At 41.1% G+C, this 9,561-nt stretch overlaps 1 protein-coding gene across 4 annotated transcripts in view; it reads left to right on the top strand.

Moving 5' to 3' along the window:
• Nucleotides 1-9,488, top strand: part of nsd1b (nuclear receptor binding SET domain protein 1b) — a 32,474-nt gene extending 22,986 nt beyond the window's left edge. For all 4 annotated transcript variants that reach the window (XM_067608631.1, XM_067608634.1, XM_067608635.1 and 1 more), the window contains 7 exons: nt 868-1,014; nt 1,294-1,416; nt 3,201-3,317; nt 3,897-4,038; nt 4,589-4,695; nt 5,079-5,280; nt 6,553-9,488. In XM_067608631.1, the coding sequence (XP_067464732.1) occupies nt 868-1,014; nt 1,294-1,416; nt 3,201-3,317; nt 3,897-4,038; nt 4,589-4,695; nt 5,079-5,280; nt 6,553-7,301 (1,587 nt within the window). In that variant the 3' untranslated portion in view covers nt 7,302-9,488. The remainder of the gene's footprint in view (nt 1-867; nt 1,015-1,293; nt 1,417-3,200; nt 3,318-3,896; nt 4,039-4,588; nt 4,696-5,078; nt 5,281-6,552) is intronic.
• Nucleotides 9,489-9,561: the final 73 nt, after the last annotated feature.

Here is a 9,561-nt window from a genome sequence, read left to right on the forward strand (position 1 = left end):
GTTAATATGGTTACAATTTGCAAGACAAAAGGTAAACATAGAGGAAGTTTTGAGTTTGCAGTAACCAATGAGCAGGGCAAATTAGAATAAATGTTTGCTAAAGGTTTGACTCTCTCTGCCACTGCTGACCAGTATTTGAGAATTAACAGCACATTCTTTTAGTCATAACTCAGTAAAATCTAAACACACAGACATGATACACATATTTTTAGATTCAATGTGATTTACACTTCCTGAAGATATCATTATCTTTGATTATGTACATTGCAAATAAACATAAATCGCCTTGTAAATCATTAAAAACACACTCCCTATAGCTGCCCAACTTGCTTGAGAATCATCACATTTTTAACTTTTCTTCAGTATCAAAGTAATCCAGTGATGGTTGTCTGTACATCCATGGCAACACTGCAAACCGGAACTGCTAATAGCTAATTTGGTATACTTTTAATGGTGCCAATATGCCAAAATGTAAACAAATACATGCTAAAAACAATGGGGCTCAAGTTGTAGCCTAACGTGATACCTCCTGTTTACATCCTCAAAGCTTTATGGTAATTGTATTATCCCCCAAATTGAAGTAAGATGAGCAAGGAATAATAAAACAGGTGACAAAATCACATTTTGAAAACCCTTGGTATACAATACTTCTAACAAAATCATAAAAAGGAAGTCAAACTAATTCTAAGCCCCAATAGGTTGCAAAGATTACTTGATATATTGACCTGATAAATAGATAATTGTTTTAAGTCTATTTGTCATACATCCTTGGATTCACTCAGCCATTCAGCAACAAGACCTACATGTTCATACACGGCCTGATGTGCAGTGAGTTTATGTTTGCTTTTACTTTTGTGATTCTTTCAGGTGAATCGACCAATAGGAAAGGTTCAGATCTTCACAGCTGACCTATCAGAGATCCCTCGCTGTAACTGTAAGGCGACAGACGAGAGCCCATGTGGGATGGACTCGGAGTGCATCAACCGCATGTTGCTTTATGAATGCCACCCGCAGGTACAGAAACACCTCACTCAACACACTCATCATAGTGTGTGTGTGTCATCATAACACATCACAAAGTATGTTAAATGATAGTGGAAAGTAGTTTTTATTTGCTGTCCCAACTTGAGCTGAACATATGTAAAAAGCTAAGGTTGATGTTAAGTTTGTTCCATGGGTTGTTCACATTGTCCACTCGCATATTTTGGATCAGATTCGGGCGTGTCAAATATGTAATATATTCTGTAAAAGATACATTTCCAAAATTTTGAAAATGACTCTCTGAACTTGCAGGTTTGCCCGGCGGGTGAGCGGTGTCTGAACCAGGCGTTCACCAAGCGTCAGTACAGCCAAGTGGAGATCTTCAGGACGCTGTCTCGAGGCTGGGGTCTCCGCTGTGTCCATGACATCAAGAAGGTTACTACACTACTATTACTAATATTATTACTGGTTCCCACTTCTCTCTTGAAGGATGTCTTAGACACAGCTGGTCCCAGCATCCTCTCCATAATAAACAGCTCCCTGGCCACCTGTACCGTTCCAACCTGCTTCAAACACACATTGGTCCAGCCCCTCTTGAAATAACCCAACCTTGGCCCCACCCTGCCTAGTAACTATAGACCAATCTCTAAACTCCCATTCTTATCAAAAGTTCTTGAAAGGGTTATCCTCTATCAATTCCTGCCCTACTTACATCTACTACTACTACTAACATTTTGGAAAAATTCCAGTCTGGTTTAGCACAGAATCTGCCTTGCTGAAAGTATCCAATGACCTGCTCTTTTCTGTCGACTCCAGTGACTGTGCTGCCCTGATTCTACTTAACCTCAGTGCGGTGTTTGATACAGTAGACCATAACATTTGGTTGGTGTGATTGGCTCTGCTTTAAATTGGTTTGCATCCTCAGTAATAGAAGCTTCTCTGTCAACATAGGCAATTCTTCCACTCCCCCAGCTAGTCTCTCCTGTGGTGTCCCATAGGGCTCCATCCTAGGTCCCATCCTGTTCTCTGTTTACATGCTTCTCCTTGGTCAAATCATCCAAATCATCAAAAAGTACAACATTTCCTTCCATTGCTATTCATCTCCCTCTGAAATCAAATAACCAGTGCAATCTATTCAGTCTTATGAACTGCCTTGAGGAAATCAAGTGTTGAATGGCACAAAATTTCCTGCAGTTAAACGAAAGCAGAACGAACAAAGTTGTCCTATTTGGTCCCTCTGACTCCACCAAATAAATTTCTGACAGCCTAGGTAACCTGTCCACCTTTGTCAAACCCCATGTGAAAAACCTTGGGGTGATATTTGACTCCACTTTAAAGTTTGACAAGCAGGTCAATGCAGTAGTAAAAGCTAGCTTTTTTCAGCTCCACACTTTTGCTAAAATCAAGTCTTTCCTCTCATTCAAAGACTTTAAAAAAGGTATCCATTCTTTCATTTCCTACCACTTAGACTACTGCAATTCCCTGTACAAAGGGATTAGTCAGTCGTCCCTATCCTGCCTGCAGTTGGTCCAGAGCGCCGCTGCCAGACTCCTGACGGGTGGCCGGAAGAGAGACCATATTAGCCCTACGCTGGCCTCTCTCCACTGGCTTCCAGTGCGGTTCAGGATAAAATTCAAGATTCTACTGTTTGTTTTTAAAGCCCAAAATGGGCAGGCCCCCTCCTATATTTCTGACATTGTAACCCCTTATTCCACCTCCAGGACTCTCAGGTCATCTAACCTGGGGCTCCTGGCTGTCCGTGAACAAATCTTAAGCTCAGGGGGGACCGCGCCTTTGCTCGTGTAGCCCCTAGACTGTGGAACAGCACCCCCCTCTCTATCTCCCCTCTCCCCCTTGCACTTTAATTCTTTAGTGTTTGGATCCACTTGAAATGGTTCTTATTCTAAGCCTCAGCCATGTTTGTTGATTTGTGTTGTTATATTTTTGTGGTTGTTGTGATGTGGTTGTTTTGTTTTAGTCTTCTGTTTTTATTGCCTGATTTTATTCTGTACAGTACTTTAGTCAACTTACATTGTTTTTAAATGTGCTCTATAAATAAATGTGACTTGACTTGACTTGACTTGACTTGACTTGACTTGACTTGAATACTGGCAATACCACTGCTACTGACTGCGGAATTCCCATCAGGAGGTGTTATTGCTGCTCAGTGGGACTGGATCCACACTGAATAATGAATGTTCCCTGTGTTTTTCTGTCAGGGTCAATTTGTGAGCGAGTACGTCGGGGAGGTTATTGATGAGGAGGAGTGCAGGTCAAGAATCAGACACGCCCAGGAGCATGACATCTGTAACTTCTACATGCTAACTCTGGATAAGGTACAGCTTTGTGTGTGTGTGTGTGTGTGTCTGTGTGTGTGTGTGTGTGTGTGTGTGTGTGTGTTAAAGCTTTCAAGAGCAGCCATGTCCCACAGTATCTACTGATGACACCTCATGTTGAGGTATGTTTTGCTTTAATAACCTTCACTATCTTGTTCCCTGTTTGCCAGCTGAGTGACTTTTCTCCAGAAACAGATATGGCTCTTACACTTATATTCTCAGCACAACTTCTAACAACCAGTTTCCACCAAAATACTAATTTCTTTGTGCTGCCTGAATTTGAATTTGGTTGAGTGAATCTCTTTTCCCACCTGCACATCATGTGCACTGGGCACAAAATTATCATATAGATGGACAAAATGCATTACAAAATTAAGAAGAATATGAAATTTTCAGAGTGCTGCTTGCACTGGTTGTATTGCTGCCACAAAACTCCAGCCCCCAATCTAATGCTGTTAGAGTATGGGTCACTGGCCAAGTCACATGATCATCACATTTAACAGAATGCAAGTAGATGAAGGTTTGGACAAGACATGTCCAATTGTCTTTCTTATTGGCATCTTTGTGTTTGTGTGTTAGGATCGGATCATTGATGCTGGGCCGAAGGGGAACGAGGCTCGCTTCATGAACCACTGCTGTCAGCCAAACTGTGAGACCCAGAAGTGGACGGTGAGCGGAGACACGCGGGTCGGACTGTTCGCTCTCGTTGACGTTGCCGCAGGTTCGCTGCCTTGCTTAGAGCTGAAAATAATGATAGTTACTAAAGTCAGGTGGTTTATTAATGAATCAACTGTCAATAACTGCTTTAGGAAGAATCTGATTTTGAGCATCAAGTTTCTGAATATCAGACACATCTGCTCTTTCTTGATTATGTGAGATACAGAAGAGGTCAAAGCCACTTTAGTCAACAAGTAAAGACACCTGTTTAATGGAGAAATCAACAAAATGATGTACTTTCACAGGGAGATATTCAATTATTTTATTTTTTGAGAGATTTATAAATATTAAAAACATTTTTTTGGTTTCATGTTAGGCTTATTGTGTTGACATGCTTTAGAATCCATACCATACTGGCTGTGAAATGATCCCTAGAGATGGAGAACAACATCCACAGTCTTCATTGTGTAAAAATGCATTTCTGAAACCACTTTTTCAACCACCAGTTTAACCCTGACTGAAGCTCAAATGAGGCCACAGTAGTCTGAAGTCAAATCAAGAAGATATCTCCCAAAGTTGCAACCTCTTTCAGTTGTTTGTGTGTATCTGTTTAGGCACAGAGCTTACATTCAACTACAACCTGGAGTGTTTGGGGAACGGGAAGACGGTCTGTAAATGTGGAGCACCAAACTGCAGCGGCTTCCTGGGCGTCAGGCCAAAGGTTAGGGGAATGACACACATCAAATAACAACTTGTTATTGTTATAAAGTTTGACATATTGTTAAACACATCAGACCATAAAGTCCATTTTTCACAAGAGGTCTTCTCAAAACCACCATAAAAGTACTGCCACTGATCTTGTTACTTTGTTATTAATTTATCAGGAAGCTCATAAAAAGTTAACATACTCTTTTAGCTTAATTTTATTTCCAATTTAACACTTTTTATTTGTATGTAAATGTATTTAAATGTCTTTTTATATTGCCATATGCTGCTTTTACATTCTGTCTTGATGCCTCTTGTTGTTGAAATGTTCTATACAAACTTGCCTCACTCTTGAAAGGATAACTGGTCAATTAAAATCTCTCTCCCCCTGCAACCCAGAACAACCCTCCATCTGAAGACAAAGGTCGTAAAATGAAGAGGAGGGGCCACGGCAAGAAGAAAAACAAGACGGTGGTGACCAAAGAAAGAGAGGACGAGTGTTTCAGCTGCGGAGACGGAGGACAGATGGTTTCCTGTAAGAGACCCGGTTGTCCCAAAGTTTATCACGCCGACTGCCTCAACCTCACCAAGAGGCCTGCAGGTCAGTCGTTCTGCATTGACACAAGAACCCAAAACCAGATTCTTGTTGTTCATTGTGTTTGTTTTGGTCAAACCAGTGTGGACAATGCTTTCTCTTCTTTATATTTTCTGTTGATGAAGTTCTGATGACTGATGAATTGATTAATTCAGCCATCGTTTCCTTGGAAACCTACATGATAATTTTTTTTTTTCCATTTTGGGATGTCTTTCTTTATTATGTAAACATGACAAATTAAACAGAAAACACAAGTTCAAGGTACAGGGTTACAGTTTTATAGTTAGATTTTCTCTTTGCACTGTGTGTGTGTGTGTGTGTGTGTGTGTGTGTGTGTGTGTGTGTAAGGGTAGAGGTAAAAAAGAGAAAGAGAGTGAAAAACAAGCAAAAAAGAGGGAACTACAGTAAATGGATCAAATAAATAATTAAAAGAGAAGACATTTTTATTCTTTATCTTAACCAAAAGTTTGAATTGTGTCTTGCGTTAGTGCGACATGTACAGAGTAGCAGAGCTTTGAGTTTATGCATCCACCTGTTTGACCTGCATCCAACTGGCCAGTGGTGGAAGAAATATTCAGATATTTTACTTGAGCAGATGAAGCAATACCTCATGGTAAAAATAATCTACTACAAGTAAAAGTCCTTAATTCAAAAATGTAAGACATTCAGCAGAAAAATGTACTTGAAGTATCAAAAAAAAGTACTCATTAGGCAGCGGAATGACCTCCATCACTGTTAAACTGTATTATTGTAATATAATTATTATAATTATTGATGCATTAATGCATAAGCTGCATTTTATGTTGTTGCTAGCTAATTTTACTTCACGCTCTCGGGTAGTTTTATCTGTGACAGTGCATCATATTTATAAGCTGATCATATATTTTGTATGTAAAACCTTGATCCTTAAATAAAAAGTAACTATAGCTTTCAAGTACATGTAGAGGAGTGAAAGGTACAATATTTCCCTCTGAAATTTTGTTTTAAGTATGAAGTAAAGTAGCAGGAAAGGGAAATACTTGAGTAAAATACAAGTACATAAAAATTGTACAAATTAATACAAATTGTAGAAGTGAATAATATTATACATACAGAATTAAGTACTAGCCATTTAGCAACATTACTAAAATATTTTTAAGTGTTTTTACATTTCATAATTTAATATTTAATTGAACTTTCAGAGATTCAAAGAAATAAAGTAAAATTTTAAGTCATGGTTATCTTGGCGTCCTCCTGCTTGCCTTGACGTTCTTGTCTGTGTCTGTATATTCGTTGTAGGACGTTGGGAATGTCCGTGGCACCAGTGCGACATATGCGGTAAGGACGCGGCGTCTTTCTGTGAGATGTGCCCCAGCTCCTACTGTTGCCAGCACCGCGACGGCCTGCTCTTCATCTCCAAGCTGGATGGCAAGCTGTCCTGCAGTGAGCATGACCCCTGTGGGCCCGAACCGCTGGAGCCAGGGGAGATCCGAGAATACACTCCCGAACCCAGACCCCTAACCTCGGGGCTGGGCATGGCCGTCATCCCCTCTGCTGCTTCTAACACCACTACAAGTGTGAACAAGACCACCAAGAGGGACCAGGAGATCAGCGCCGGCGCTGGCATGTGTGCTTCCGAGTCATTTCCTGCTTTTTCCATCCCGGTACCCATCACTATTCCTGTCTCTGCACCTCCCACCTCGCCTCCCCCCAGCAGCACAGATGCTCCCAGCAGCCCGCACGTGTTCGACCTCCCGCAGTACTCGCCCATCTCCTCATATGAGGAGGAGAGGGATGTCTTAGAGGAGGAGGAGGAGGAAGAGGAGGAAGAGGAGGAGCTGTTGGCAGAAGTGGAGGAGGAGTTAGTGGAAGAGGGGAAGCAGAAATCTGATTCTCATGAAGAGGACGGAGAAGAAGAAGAGGAGGAGGAGGAGGAGGAGGAGGAGGAGGAATACCTTGAGATCAAAGATGAGGATGATGAAGAGGAGGAGGAAGAGGAGGAAGAAGAGGAGGAGGAGGAGGAAGAGGAGGAAGAGGAAGAGGAGTGACGCACAGTGGATTTTCAGTGGCACAGGAAATGGAGGCAGAACAACGCTGTTCCTCACACAGTCACTACAGTCACATTACACAAATAGCCCAGTCTGTCACTGTTTGTATCCAGTGAGCAGGTGTGTATATGGAAGAATTTTAGGACGGAACTAAATCAATACATAAATAAATGTTGAAATTCATAAATCAGTAAATAAACACAGAATAAACATTGTATAGATTCATATATAAATAGACAAATGTCCATCAGTTTCTCTATTTATTCATGCATTTGTTTTATTAGCTCTGTCCTACTAATCGATCCATATTACCTGACCTTGGTACAAACCTTCTGTAGAGACGGTGACTTTGCACACACTGGTGCTGACTGACACTCAATATGGGAGATCTGACAAAGAAAATTATCTGGAACTGCTACACAAAACATATTTCACTCTGATAGACTTGTGTTTTTTTTTCACACAGCTGGTTTGTTTTGGTATTCTTTCAGTAGTATTTCAGGTGTCATATATGTCAGCAAGTTGACCTGCAAAAGCTTTGTGTAGTTTGCGACAGTTACTGTATCTGCTGGATCACAGAGTCGGTGTTTTAGGTGTTTCATGCTAGAAAAAGACTACACTGTACTGTAGCTTCCTGTTACGGTGGGATTGAACTCTTCAGTATTCAGCTCACCACTCCAACAGAATCACAGTAGCGCTCAGCCTGGTAAACGATTTCTACTCGGTTACTTTTGGATCCAGTGGTGACCATGTTAATATCCGGAGGTAATGTTGCATTTGTCCATAAATAAACCAGTTTGAGTCCCTTCGATTGCAATCACATTCAGTCTGGTTGGGCTTTAAACACAACACCAAATGAAAAGACATTCAGCTTCTACTGGACTGAAATTTGAAATATGGTCAGTGGATTTTGTGGTGGTTACGTTTTTTTAAAAATCAGTGAGTGATGTATAATTTGGATTTTACCGGACGCACACCACCGGCAAAATCAAAAAAGGAACTGCAAACAGTCATTTTGACCTTCCTGCTACATCACCTGAAGACCTGACGCAAAAATCTAAATCAACGTCCATCCAGGAACGACAAACCTGACGCACAGGAGTCGTCGTTTCCATGAACTCCAGTCTTTCCCTCGACGCCTCAGAATATTAGATGGTGCTTCAACAGTGGAGCTGCGTTAACGTGCATCAATATCAGACAAAAAATGTGAATGTGCCAGATGATTGGCTGCCTGGTGTAGCCTTAAAATATGATCGCACATCAAGCAACTTGAGAAAACTGTCAATGCAAATTTGCCGTTGTTGTGCGACTGTGGAAATATCTTGCAGTCTAACGGACGTCTGGCTGCAGGGTATCATCTTATCAGTCAACCAATCCTGCGACTCTACGGCGCAGCTACATGCCAGAAAGCTTCAATCAGCCTGGAGGCAGGAGAAAGGTGTTCGGCTGAAATCATTTTTTGAAAGTAGATACTCATAGTTTTTGACTGAAGCTACCAAAAGCTAACATCTGAAGGAATTTTCTTAAAATTTGACCATTTCATGTGCTAAAACTGTCAGATTAAAAATCTCATAGGTTATTCACTGGCTCCATAGATCTGGTTGGACTGCAGGTTTCACAAACTGACACTTCTGAAGCTGGTTGAGTAGAATCATATCCTTCAGCATCTAACACTGGGCAACACAAAAGGACAAATAAGGACAGAGATAGCATTAAGTTTGCTCCAGTGTGTATGCTGTGCTCTGTAGTCATTATTTATATAATTCTGTGACGCACAAACGATGACGAGTCGGGGTGTTAGCGCTCCCTCTGCTCGCTCACTCACTTTGACTCTCAATCGAGGGGGAAACAAAAGTCTTCGATTGGATGCGAGACGCTTGAAACGACGGACTCCTGCCATGATGCTTGCACTTCAGTATGTGTTCTTGCCACACGTGTTTCGCTCTGTCTTCAAGCTTAATATTGTCTGTGTGTTATCTGCCAATGCCTTAGAGTGTATTTCTTTGGACATGTTTTTAAGGAATGGTTTGGCGCCTGTGAGAGCCAAGTTTCCCTACTAATGCCTTTTTACAGATGCCCAACAAGCAATGTTTCATTCCAGTGTAATTATTACCTGTTAGATCTCAACCATTGACCTGTTAAAACAACTGCTATATAAATATATAAGAAGAAGAAGTTATGAAACAAGCACTTTGTTCTGGACTCATTCTTTTTCCATTTAATGGTCCAACATGAAGCCAGATACAAAACATCTGTTGCT

The sequence above is a fragment of the Thunnus thynnus genome, chromosome 13 (assembly GCF_963924715.1).
Source record: "Thunnus thynnus chromosome 13, fThuThy2.1, whole genome shotgun sequence".
Lineage (NCBI taxonomy): Eukaryota > Metazoa > Chordata > Actinopteri > Scombriformes > Scombridae > Thunnus > Thunnus thynnus.